The sequence below is a fragment of the Mustela nivalis genome, assembly GCF_964662115.1.
Source record: "Mustela nivalis genome assembly, chromosome: 10".
NCBI lineage: Eukaryota > Metazoa > Chordata > Mammalia > Carnivora > Mustelidae > Mustela > Mustela nivalis.
In genome coordinates this window covers 39,424,456-39,438,746 of record NC_139029.1, presented here as the reverse complement: position 1 = coordinate 39,438,746, position 14,291 = coordinate 39,424,456, and the positions used below count along the sequence as shown (strand labels likewise).

Here is a 14,291-nt window from a genome sequence, read left to right as displayed (position 1 = left end):
TCCTTTCATCTCACTATGAAAACCAAAAGCTCTTTCACTATATTAAAAAAATCCCCCAAACCAAAAATATTATCATCTTTTTCCAGTTCATTTTCTGCTGCTATTTTTGTGATTCCTTTTGTTTATCAAAAAACAAAAAGAAGGGTGCCTGGGTGCCTCAGCTGGTTAAGCGTCTGCTTTCTGCTCAGGTCATGATCCCAAGGTCTTAGGATCAAGCCCCACATTGGGCTACCTGCTTAGTAGGGAGCCTGCCTCTCCCTCTCCCACTGCCCCTGCTTGTGCTCTCTCATTCTATCAAATAAATAAAATCTTAAAAAAAAAAAAAAAAACAAAGACAAAACAATAAAACCAAAAACGAGCCCTTCAAGATTTATGAAAGCTGAACAAATTAAGTTTTCTCTAATCAATGAAAATGAAACATTTTTGCAAATACTTACCTGGAGGTAAGACAGTCTGGGTAGGCATTGTGTTGATCACAGGTTCCAAGGGACTAGGTTGATATATTGCATCTACAGGATTAATAGTACTCTAAGATAAAGAAACACAGTATAGGTATTTTTAATTAAATACCCTTCCAGTGCTCACCCTCCCAAATGTACGAAATGCCCACATTTCTGACAGCAAAGTCCTGAGGGTAGCTATATAGAGATGCTGCTCAAAATGCAAAGAAGAAATGAAATGCATTTATGATATAGAAGTCTAAGAGTTTCTTAAAAAACAAAACATAGTAAGGAGGGAAAATGAAAGAATTTCTGTCATATGGAAAGATAAAGCTAAATGAAAAAACCTGCAAAGAGTTGTAAAATGGTGTGGGAAAATTTCAGGAAGTAAAAATAGTCACTTCTGAATTTAGTTCTTCTCACTTAATTCTTAATTCACCACAAATAATGTTTCTCTATTGAAGATAGAAATACTCTCTCTTACTCTGATGTTATTAAACATTACAACTACAACTGGTAAATATACCTGCACCACCGGGATTTTATTTTTCCATCTCATACTATTGCCATCTTCTATCACTGTGTACATAATGTACAGGTACCTAGTTTTATAGTCACTAAATGCAAAGAGATATATCTTCTAATTGGGGGATTCAGGGAAGAAAGCTTTCTTTTTAAGGATTTAGAAGAAAAAAAGTAAATATGCAGTTACAGTTTTAGAGGAAAAAAATGTCTACATCTTTCTGATTTCAAGCCAAGAGCTTACTCTGCTAGCATAAGGACATTTTAAAAACAAGACTCTATAGTTTACTGATGCTTTTTTACTTTGAGGTGGGTAGTTAAGTTTAAACTAAGGTCTTTCCCAGAGTAAAATTTAGGAAGTAAGTTTTACTTCCTAAATTTTATTTCCTAAAATTTCTAAATTTTAGGAAATAGTGAAACAGATTTAGAAGAGAAATACCTTACTGATTGATGAATGAGCCCCAAAAGTATTCATAAAACTTTAGAAGACCCTAGCAATGGAAACTGAGTTATAGCATTCTCATTTAAAGCCTAAGTTTGATTTTTTCTTTAAACCTCCTTCTCTGCTTAAATATTAAAAATCATTAAATCAGATCTTCTTAAATCAACTGACTTGAGCACAAGAATGTCTGATGTTTGTCACAATAGTCTACTGACTATAAATATTTTAACAGGAAAATAAAGGACACTTAGAGAAGAGACCCTGAAAATAATCACTAATAAAAACCCTAATAAAATGAAGTAGGGAAGGTTTTGAAGTACTGGGAAGAGCACAGATAAAACAGACTCAGAATTTTAATTCCTTAGAGTCTTTATTCTACCAAGATTTGGCAAATCTTTTATCTACTATGGTCCTCGCTTTCCCATTCTGTAACATGAAGAAATGTCTGGATTTTATGTTCTACAGAGGCTTTCTGATTATTACTTTATGATTCTATCTTCAGCTACTGGACCAGCACATAATAACTAAACAAAATGTCTCAACAAGTCCTGCAGCTGTTTTCAGTGTAAATTCCTTATTTTTACCTAATGGTTTTCTTCAAAGAACTCCAAGTGCTTTACAAAGGCAAAATTCCACCATTAATATCGATTCACAGGAAGGAGAGTATGTCACCTCCTTATCTGCACCTTTTATATAAGAAAAATTACTCAAGAGACTAAGAAATAACTTTGGAAAAAGGGACCAGCAAAATTCTATCTTTTGAATGTAATCTTTTGTCTTCCAGGTGAAATGTTCTAAATCTAAAGATTTAGCTAATGTGAAGGTCAGATATTTGCATGTACAAGTACCAAATATCTTTTGTTGCTTGCCTTAATAGAAAATGTAACTATTCCATACTTATCTACAGCCCTTGTTCAATCAATTTCAGGCTAAAATATGTCAAACGACATTCTACATCTTGCTTTGAAAATGAATGTGCAGCACTTTAGAAGCACAAATAATCCTCAGCTTTAACTAGCTGTAACATTAATAACATTTACGTAAAATAAAAATTATATGTACATGTATTTATGTATAGCTAGCTAGCATTTATTGATTCTGTGCTCATCCTGTACCTTATAACAGTGTTCATCTGACGTAGACCTAGCCACCGTTCTTTAAAGATGAGGAAACTGAGACTCAAAGGTCAAGTAACCTGCCTAAGATCACACCTAGTGAGTAGCAGGGCCAGGTTCTAGCTGTGAGGGTCTAAGATTTGAACCATGAACGCTTCCCTTTTTAAAAATAAAAACTCTTGGGGCACCTGGGTGGCTCAGTGGGTTAAAGCCTCTGCCTTCGGCTCAGGTCATGATCCCAGGGTCCAGGGATCGAGCCCCACAGCCTCAGCAGGGAGCCTGCTTCCTTCTCTCTCTCTCTCTCTCTCTCTGCCTACTTGTGATCTCTGTCAAATAAATAAATAAAATCTTAATAAATAAATAAATTTTAAAAAAAATTAAAAAAAAACTCTTAAAGAAAAATGCTTTTTGCTCAGTGATTCAAGCACAGTTATTTTCTAAAAGTTTAGATTTTTTTGTAAGTATAAACTTTCTAGATGTTTTTAATTGCAAATGACCAAGCATTTTTGGTATGTAAAACTGCCAATTTTGGGGGTGTCTGGGTAGCTCAGCTGGTTAAGCGGCTTGGCTTTGGCTCAGGACATGATCTCAGGGTCCTGGGATTGAGTACTACATTGGGCTCCCTGCTCAGTGGAAAGCCTGTTTCTCCCTCTTCCTCTACCTGCCACTCTGCCTACTTGTGCCCTCTCTCTGTCAAATAAATAAAATCTTTAAAAAAAAAAAAAAAAAGAAACCTGCCAATTTTCTTAACATAATAAAAAGTAATTTTGCTTTGAGGAAAAAGAGAAAAATAATTGCCAACATGATTTTCCTTAGGATCTTTGGGGACCATAACATGTTAGACAACATATATAGTCCTTTTCCATGAGGCTTACAATCTTAAGTGGTAGCTCAGGAAAAGATACTACATTACATTACACTGTATTTAGATCACATAATTGTATTGTATCACTCTGGCTCAAACTCTGCACTCACACTGTGAAAAGAAAGATAAAAATTCCAATGACTTTAATTTAAATTTTAAAAATGCTTCTTCTCAGGGCGCCTGGGTGGCTCATGGGTTAAGGCCTCTGCTTTCGGCTCAGGTTATGATCCCAGGGTCCTGGGATCGAGCCCCACATCGGGCTCTCTGCTCAGTGGGGAGCCTGCTTCCCCCTCTCTCTCTGCCGGCCTCTCTGCCTACTTGTGATCTCTCTCTATCAAATAAATAAATAAAATCTTAAAAAAAAAAGCTTCTTCTCTTATCTCTGACTTCTCAAGAAATATGCAAACAATATCGATATTTAACTTTTTTCATTTTAAACCAAATATAAAAGATGCTTATCCTTTTAAGTACAATCATGAGATGGTTTTGAAGATTTTGAAGTTTCCAGGTCTCAGACAAGTAGACATCTGTAAAGTCTTGGGACAATAAAAAGGGGCAGCCTCCTACTTTAGAGACCTTTAAAGAGAAGTTATCATAAAAATAGGGTCACTCCAAATACAATCTTCAAACTCTTTTATTTCCAGATGGGAAATACCCACAATAAAATTTTCTTTTCTTTTTAAAGAAGAGGTTGAACCTAAGGGAAGAGTAAAATGCTGAGGAGGAGGAAAGAATAAGAAAATGGCTATAAGTGAAAGAATTCATGTTGCAATATGTTCTAATAAAAACACAATATATATACCACAGTATCAAGGACAGTTAACACAACACACAAAATCTAAAAATAAAATAGAAACCAATTAACAATATTAAATAGATTAAGGTATGTTTCAATACTGAATCCCTCCCTCCCCTTCTGCTTTCATCTGAGAAAAAAAGAAGTTTGACAAGAAATAAAGCATTGTGAGTTATGCCTTAGTCATAAAAGCTGTATTTTCATACCATGATTAACCCCTTATGTTAACACATGCAAAGTGATTCAATCTGAACCAACACTTAGAAAAATTTTAACATTTCCCCTGCAAATGATTGCTGAAAGATGGCTAACTTTAGAAGCTTAAGGAAAATTGCAAGAATCAACAACAAAAAGCAGTGAGTAGGTGAAAAAAGGAATTTGTGTTGAAAAATGAGTAGAAGTTCAGGCTTCTCCTGACATGACTGGTTATAATGCTCTGCAGAAGTAAAGGGAAAGAAAAAGATTAGATTAAACTTACTATAATTCCATCTGCGTGCTTCTCCGCATTACACTGGTCCTTAAGGAAAAACGTTAAAAATATTAACTTCATTCTTTTACTTAGGTAAGTCCTTGTGTACTTGCTTTCCTATTATGAAAGCTTATTTTACTATTAAGTAACAATGTTAGAAAGCTATTTTTTGGCTTCTATTGAGATTTTAATTCCATCTGTACATCACTAGCCAAACATAATTCCATCACTGGCTACACAACCACCACCAGCAGCAGCATGGCAATTGTTTTTCTATATAGGCACTTAATTAAATTATTAATATCCTATGGAACTGTGTAGTCATATCAGTATCAACTATTAACAGCAGATACACTAATTAAGGATTGAAGACCCTGTATATTATAACAAAACCCGCAACCCCCCAACTCTCACTACACTTTATTTATTTTTTAAGATTTATTTATTTATTTGACAGATTAAGAGAGATCACAAGTAGGCAGAGAGGCAGGCAGAGAGAGGGAGGAAGGGAAGCAGGCTCCCTGATGAGAGCAGAGAGCCCAGTGTGGGGCTCGATCCCAGGACCCTGAGATCACGACCTGAGACGAAGGCAGAGGCTTAACCCACTAAGCCACCCAGGCGCCCCTCACTACACTTTAAAAGTGTAAGAATCATATATCCTTAAAAACTTGGGATGTAAGACATGATTTCCTGTATTCTGGCTACAGGCCCAAGAATTATACTTTTCTAAATAGATGAGGTTTTTCTTTTAGTAAACATAATCACTGTATCCATGGAATGACATAGGAATTAACTTACTACCTGACAAATATTTTGCATTTATTATTCCACTTACTCCACCAATAACTCTATAAGGTAGATGCTATTATTATTCCTATTGGACATTTGAGAAAATTGAGACAGAGAGAGGTGCGGAGCGAGGATTCCAATAGTCTGGTTTCAGAACTCATGTTCTTAATATGCTCTTTTGTCTTGCTTATAAGGATGTACTTCAGGAAGAAGGTGGTGGAAAGTTATCAACACATGTTCATTTCTGTAATTATAACCCAATTATTTGTATTATGTAGACAGTATGTTTAATTTTAAATAAACTGTTTAAAGTTTAGCTCATACTATCTGGAAATCGAAATTTCAAAGTTTTAACAGAAACCAGTATTTGGTCTTGGTCTTAAACATAATGGCCAAGTTATATCTCATTTCTATCTGTAACTTTTTCTTTAACTACTGAGTTTACTCAGAAATATACACATTGAAGGGTCAACCAAGACCAATTTGAAGATTTGGGAATTTTTTTTTTTTAAGTGCAGATACAGAGAAGTATTAACATAGCAGGCTTATTAGCCTGCAAAGTTGACCTTTGGCTAATGACTAGGAACTTGGATTTCAGGACAGTCCCCACCACTTTATGTGATAAGACCGGCTCACTGTGCCTAAACTGTTTAAGTAAACAATAGGGTTTACGCTAACAGCTAGCTTTCCTTCTGGAAGTCTGGAATCTTGGTAAGTGCTAGGTAGAGATGCTTACATGCCAAGGTCCCAAGAAAAACTGTGGGTGTTGAGTCTTTAATGAGCTTCTCTGGTAGACAACATTTTACATGCGGGTTTTTTTGTTTTTGCTTTTGTTTTTAAGATTTTCTTTGAGACAGACAAAGAGAGGGCGGGAGGGAGAGAGCATGGGGGGAGGAGGGACAGAGGGAGAAGGCTAAGCAGACTCCCTGCTGTAAGACTCCCCACTGAGCAGGGAGCCCATGTGCAGCTGGATCCCAGGACCCTTAGATCATGACCCGAGCAGAAGGCAGAGACTTAACCAACTGAGCAACGCACATGCTCCAAAATTTCATGTATGTTGTCACAATTTGTTGCTGGCAGAAGTAAGCACAGTCTGAGTCTACTGGGAGAGGAGAGGATACTTGGACGTTTGTGTCTGGTTTCCTCTGGATTTTGTCCCATGTGTCTTTTCCCTTTGCTGATTTTGCTTTGGATCCTTTGCTTTAACGAAGTACAGCTATGAATAGGACCATACACTGGGTCCTGTGAGTCCTCCAAGCAAATCATCAAAATCATCAAACCTAAAGGTGATATTGGGAACTTCTGGCACAGAAGGTATCTTACATATCCTTTTCAATGACTGCATTTTAACTGTGTAATTCATGCTGGGGTTCCCCCCATTTGAAAAATCAGCTATATATTTAGAATATCCAAAATTTCAGTTAATTCTTTTTTTTTTTTTTTTAAGATTTTACTTATTTATTTGACAGAGATCACAAGTAGGCAGAAGAGGCAGGCAGAGAGGGAGGGGGAAGTAGGCGCCCTGCCGAACAGAGAGCCTCATGTGGGGCTCAATCCCAGGACCCTGGGATCATGACCTGAATCAAAGACAGAGGCTTTAACCCACTGAGCCAGCCAAGCGCCCTCAGTTAATTCTTAACAGACACAGCTGAAAATAAACTGAGAATTATAGAGAAAGAGAAACTAAAGTTTCTTGCTCAGATGACACTTTAATTCTGGCCTTCCCCTATTAATTTCTAAGTATTAAATTGCTTTTTCCAAGGGGTTTCCTGGAAAGAAATATTACATACTTACAGAAACCAGTATTTGGTCTTGGTCTTAAACATAATGGCCAAGTTCCTGAATTTTCCAGGCACGGCCCCAGTAGAGCTAGTGCTCACCCTTACCCTAGAACATAGGGGGGGCCTTTGTGACAGTCTCTACCATTAAGTACAGCAGAAATGACTCTATGTATTTTCTAAGACTAGGTCATGGAAATGTCACAAATTTTCACCTTGTTTTCTAGGAGCCCAAACCACCATACTGTGACAAAAATCCAAGCAGCTGTAAAGACGACTATACAGAGAAGAAGTTAGGCCCCCACTCCAACTTTTCAGGCATGTGAGTGAGCCACCTTGAAAGGAGATCCTCTAGCCCTTTATCGAGTCATTACAGGTGACATTTCATGACAGAAACAAGTCATGAGGTCTACCCAAACTGTGTATTTGTGAGCACAATTTAAATGAGTGCTGCTATTTTAAGACACTCAGTTTGCTATGCTGTGACTGATTACCACATTATGTATGTATATTATCTAAGAAAGCAACCACTTTTAAAACTGGTATAATTTAAAACAAATTTCAGTATCTGACAAACTTTTCCCCAAAATGTTCTCAACTAGTAATATATGCTACCTACAGAGTATTTTAAAACAGGGTTCCTTTTTTTTTTTTTTTTTAAACTGTTGTGGTCTTTTAAGACACAATCAAATCAGATTTTATTCTATTACCTAAAAAGGCTACATTCATCCCCTCCCCGCTCCCACTTCTATCTTTCTTTTTAAAAACTGTTTTCTTTTTGTTTTATAAGTATGACAAAAGTGGTCTTTAATCACGGTCAGCTAAAGCTAAATCTCAAGTATTATTGAACTAGAGATTTGACTGAATTCAATATGAATTATGTTAATGAAACAGAAAAGAATGCTATTTCCCACTTAAATTATACTGTATGTTTATCTGGTTCTAAATCCCTCATTCCTTAATACAAAAGCTATTCTCTTCTCAGAACATACCAGCATGACTGAGATCTGGAAATACGATAATGAACAAAAACATCAGCACAACATAATTTGGGAAGACATCTGACCAGAGGACTCCAGTATTTTTAAAACCATGCCTACCAACAAAATACATACAATACACCCTCATCTCTCTAATAATGCAATGCGGTCTAGTTAAAGCTCCCTTAATTATGGACCAACACATTTACTAATTATATGCAAGAAAAAATAAAGACACTAATTCAAGTTTGATGAGATTAAACAGAATGAGGCTAGGACGACTGGAAATCTACTGCAGAAAAATAAATTTAGACCCCTACCCTTACACCACAAAGATGAACTCAAAGTGGATCATAAAAAAATATGAGCTAAAATGTTAAAACTCTTAGAAGAAAACACAGGAATCAATCTTTGTGATATAGGATTAGGCAATGACTTCTCAGATAAGCCACCAAAAGTACAAGCAATAGATAAACAAGACTTCATAAAAAATAAAAATATGCATGTTTCTCAGGATGCTATCAAGAAAGTAAGAAGACAACCCACAAACTTGGAAGAAAAATATGCAAATCGTATGTCTGGTAAGGATCTGTATTCAGAAGATATAAAATCACTCCTACAACTCAATGAGATTACAAACAACCCAACTAAAAAATGGGCAAAGAATTTGAACAGACATTGAATGCCTAATAAGCACAAGAAAAAATATTCAACATCACTATTCCTTAGTTCAAGGCAAATGAAAACCACAAGATGCCAATAGAATGGCTATAAGCAAAAAGACAACCACAGGGGTGATTCCATATTCACAAGTCCTGTGGATCCATTATTTATTTATTTTTATTAATTGAAGTATAGTTGATAATGTTTCATTAGTTTTGGGTGTACAACACAGTGATTTGACAAGTTTATATATTATGCTATGTTACCGCAAGTGCAACTACCATTTGTTACCATACTATTACAATACCATTGAGTATATTCCCTGTGCTGTATCTTTCATCCCCATGGCTTATTCATTCCATAACTGAAAGCCTGTACCTCTCATTCCCTTTCACCACCCCCCCATTCTGCCCACTCTCCTCACTTTCCACCCTCTCTGGCAACTACCAGCCATTCTCTCCATTTATGGCTCTGTTTCTGCTTTTGTTCATTTGTTTTGTCTTTTGGAGCCCAAGTAAGTGAAGCCATATGGTATTTAGATAGAAGTATTATCCAGGTGGATCTGATCTAAGCTCCTGAGCTATTAAAAATAGAGAGCTTTCCCTGGCTGGTGGCAGAAGAGAAGGTCAGAAATGTAAACCATGAGAAGGATATGATGTGCCACTGCTGGCTTTGAAGATGTAGAATCTGTGCAAGGACCAGAGAGAGGCCTTTAATAGCTGACACTGAGTTCTAGCCAACAACTAGCAAGGAAATGGGGATCTCAGTCCTACAACAAGGATCTAAATTCTGCCAACAACTTGAATAAGCCTGGAAGTAAATTATTTGCCAGAGCCTCCAGACAGTTCAATCTGTCTAGAACCTTAATTTGGGCCTTAAGATATCCTGAAGCACAGGACTCAGCCCAGTCACTTTAGAGTCTGATCTACAGAACTGTGAGCTTATAAATAGTGATGTTATAAGCCAATTAAAAAAAAAAAAAAAAGAATCACAAATATTGGTGAGGATGTGGAAAAAATGGAATTGTAATACACTGTGAGAATATAAAATGGTACAGCCAGTTTGAAACGTAGTTTAGCAATTTCTGAAAAGGACAGTTACCAGATGACCCTGTTAATGCCACTGCCATGCATAAAGTTAAAAGAAATGGAAATATACCTCCATACAACACCATTATAACAGACATTTATTGCAGCATTATTTATTAATAGCCAAAAAAATGGAAACAATCCAAATGTTCATCACCTGATGAATATACAAAATGTGGTATATCCATTCAATAGACTTTTATTCAGAAATGAAAAGGAATTAAGTCCTTATATATGCTACAATATGAATGAGCCTTGAAAGAAGTCATTCACAAAAAATAACATACTGTGGGATCATAGTAACATGAATGTCCAGAACAGGCAAATCTAGAAACAGATGAGTGGTTGCCAGGGACTGTAGGAGAACAGGGGCAAGGTAACAAGGGAAAGAGGAACAGGGAATGACTACTTAATAGGTACAAGGTTTCTTCTTGTGGTGATAAAAGTGTACTATAATTTGATTACAGTGATGATTACACAACTTTGTAAATATATCAAAAACCAATGAAATATACACTTTAAATGATGTGAATTAACACCAATAAACCCGTTATTTTTTAAAGTCAAAAGAGAAATTTACAAACACTTATGAAAACAAAAACTCTATGAAGGAAAATGTTCTGGGGAGATAATCTGAAATTCAAAGACAACTTAAATATATAATCTACTTTGAAAGGATAATCTAGACTTGTACTGTCCAGTTTGGGAGGTACTAGTCACATGTGGCTATACTGAGCACTTGAAATGTAGCTGGTTCAAAGTGTAAAATACACTCAAGATATCGAAAACTTAGTACAAAAAAAAAAAAAAAGAATATGACGTTCCTCATTAATGAATTCTTATACTGCTTATGTTGATTTTGGAAATACTGAGCCAAATACATTATTAATTTCACTTGCTTATATGAGTTGTGCCATATAGGTCTTATCACCTAATCTTGATAAGGAACTGGTCAAGTCCTCTAATGTAGGGGCCTCCCAGGTTATTTCTGCTCTTTTCCACCTACCCCACTGTCCTGTGCAGTTTCCCATGAAACACCAGCTGCCTCTATCTATGGTACAAAAATTAAGGTCTTCTGAACTAACAAAACCCACCTGAAAATCCCACTAAGCAAGTGACGCCCAAACTTCGCTGCATATTACAACCACCTGGGAGTTTAAAAATCCCAAAGCCTACGTAACATCTCATATTACCACACAATGTCTGGGAGTGGGAGGCAGGCATGAGACTTTAGTTAAAGATCCCTAGGTGATTCCAATGGGTAGCCAAGTTTGGGAACCAATGCATTAATCATTTAGGCAGGAGGGGAACTTCTGGTAGTGAGATTAAAATTAAAGAATAAAAAAAAAAAATTAAAGAATCAGAACTGGAAGGGTTTTAAAATCCTATCTATACCATGCTGCCTCTAGGAAGCTAATACTAAATAAACTCCAAACTACAAAGGTATTAGATTAGCTATCTTCCTATATCCCTTTGGGATCTCAGGTGGCAATCTCTCGAAGTAGCTGTTTTCAATATTTTACTAACCTGTCAATAAAGGACAGTCTTCCAAAATGACTAGTAATTTATATTACTGACTAGTAATTTATATTATAATTTATATAATTTATATATTATTTATATCTATTATATTTATATTAGATATAAATTCTGCCATGTTTACCAACAGCACAATAGAGAGGTGGCTAAAAAAAAACACACATGAAGTGGAAACACTAAATTATGCAACCATTAAAAATTATGCATTAGAAACATCCATTCAAAATTTGTAATTATCAGGCCCCTACTATGGGGCAGGCAACTGTTCCAGGCACTGAGGATACAGGTCCCCACACACCACCACCAATTCAGATGAAGCTCTAACTCCCAGGATGCCTGTACTTGGGGATGGGGTCGCTAATGAAGTAAATTATGGTTAAATAAGGTCCTTGAAGATGGAGCCCTGACCTAGTAAGTGTCCTCATGAGATTCCAGAGCTCTCCCCTCACCTTCTCTCTCCCTACTCTCCTTCTGTCCCTTCCATCTACTCCTCCCCACTCCCTCTCTTTTCTCTCTCTGTTATTCTGTGCACACACCAAGGAAAGGCCACCTGAGGACCTACTGAGAAGGTGACTATCTACAAGTTAAAAAGGGTCCTCACAGGAAACCAAATTGGCAGGAATCTTGATGTTGAACTTGTAGGCTCCAAAACTGTGAGAAAATAAAGTTCTGTTGTTTAAGCCACCCAGTCTATGGTGGTTTGTTAGGGCAGCCCAAGCCGACTAATAAAATGGCAAACAAGACAAAGTCCTTAAGGAGATTATAGTCAGGTCGCAGAGACAATAAACAAGATATCCTGTAAATATGGCTACGGATGCAGGGCCATCAAGGAAAAAAACACAAATGAGAGATTAAAGATTAGAGCAGTCAGGAAGGTCTCTTCAAAGAGATTTCACGTGGGCAGAAATCTAAATAAAGTAAGGGGGTGAGTCCTGGAAATCTGGGGAAGGTTCCTTCCAGGCAGCAAGGAAACCAAATACAAATCCTTGAAGCAAAAAAAGTCTGGTCTATGAAAAAAAAAAAAACAAGCCAATATTGTTGGAATAGTGTGGATCAAGCGAGGTGAGAGAGTATGGATGGCTCAAGTGATGTAATTACTCTAAGTAGTTTAGACTGGATTCCAAGTGAGATGGGAAACCATTTAATGGGATTTGAGCAGACTAATAAAGTGGTCTGATTCACATTTAAAGATACAGAGAGTTCATATATACACATTATTTGAGGGATAGTATTTGAATACAAAAGCCTTAATAAAACTTCCTTCTGGAGAAAACTGAAAAAGCCAAACTCCATTTATTTATCTTTGTTACCCGTTCTGAAGGACCTTGAAATATAAGTTTATCAAGCTGGGCTAAAATAAACAGAGAGGTAGGAGGTATAGACTAAATAGCAGAAACTTTTAGGAGCGCCTGGCTGGTCAATCAGTGGAGCATGTGGCTCTTGATATCAGGGTTGTGAGTTCAAGTCCCCATGCTGGGTGTAGAGATTACTTAAAAATTTTGAAAAAAAAAATCTTAAAAAAAGAGAAGTAGAAACTTATGAAAAGGAGTATTAGTAATCTGAATGCTAACTCATTCCAAATCTTGATGGGTAGCTATCAAAATGTTCTTGATGGGTAGCTAAAAGGTGAGCTACTGAAAGAGGCTTGGCTGCCTTGTTTTCCAACTATTTAAAGTATTTTTTTTTTTTTAAGTCTTAAATGACTTGTAGAGGTTATCCAAACCAGTCTAAACACTATCAGCTCTTCCACTTCCTCAGTCTTCAAGAGAAGGCACTGTTAATCCCTAAAATACCTACCTATTAACAATGAGCAAGATGTAGTTTACTGGTTATCTATCTAGACACTGTAGAGGCTTCTGGGTAATAGTAGGTAACCCACCCACCCATATAATTTCACAGTCAAGAAAAACAAAAACCTTACCACTCCTTTTATGCCTCCAACCCCATCCTCCCTTTAGAATATATTCTGATCCACAAAAGTAGATGAAAAATTTAGACACACACATAGGAAATCATCATAGTGGTAAAAACAAAAACAAAACAAACCTAAAAGTTCTGCCACTTTGGTCTCTAAAGAAAATGCCCTCCTTTAACTTATATGCTGAGTATCCTTCCTATCAAAGTACAGATTATCCTATATGACTGTGTCATTAAGCATACTAGGTAAAAAGTTACCATTATCAGGCCAACAAATATAAGCAACTGAGTAAGTAAAACAGGCCAGTAATTAAAAATCCAAGCAAACATCACTCCCAGTAGTGGCTACTGCCTACCCTCTTCTAGCCACTGGCTAGAAATACAGAGCTATAGTCAGGTAGCAAAAATGGGGGGGAATTTTTTTTATTCTTATTTTCAAACATTAAAATGCTTATTTCTCAAAATACCAAGCAATCAAATCTACATTTAAGCTGAATACACCAAAATCTTTCAGAAAAGCAGACACAATAACCACAAAATTTTTACCGCACAACAGTGATTCAAAATACATTTTACTGCATGAATAAGAACAGCAAATTAAAGTAGTGGTTCATGAATGTAGTTTAGTACTGAAAAAAAATCTACAATTAAAAAAGTATGTCCTTATTATATTCCTTATTATGGATGAGAAAAAGAACTCTTGCTAATATTTAATTCCTTTTCTCCTAAGAAAAGCTTATCTCTGAAAGGTTTTGCAAAGTATGTTCTTGCTCCAAGCAGTGATAATGTATAAAATGGAAGGAAGGGGTGAGTCATTCAAACATACTCCCCTCTTTCCCAGTCACATATCAGAAATTACCTTATCAAAAACAGGCACATGCTGCTAAG

At 36.3% G+C, this 14,291-nt stretch overlaps 1 protein-coding gene across 20 annotated transcripts in view; it reads right to left on the bottom strand.

The window, feature by feature from the left end:
• OSBPL9 (oxysterol binding protein like 9) overlaps positions 1–14,291 on the bottom strand; it is a 174,690-nt gene that overhangs the window by 27,531 nt on the left and 132,868 nt on the right. For 10 of the 20 annotated variants that reach the window (XM_082688423.1, XM_082688414.1, XM_082688422.1 and 7 more), the window contains 2 exons: positions 4,659–4,697; positions 438–528 (listed from right to left, as the gene is read on the bottom strand). In XM_082688423.1, coding sequence (XP_082544549.1) covers positions 438–528; positions 4,659–4,697 — 130 coding nt within the window. The remainder of the gene's footprint in view (positions 1–437; positions 529–4,658; positions 4,698–14,291) is intronic. The other 10 variants (XM_082688426.1, XM_082688427.1, XM_082688419.1 and 7 more) reach the window with 1 other exon arrangement.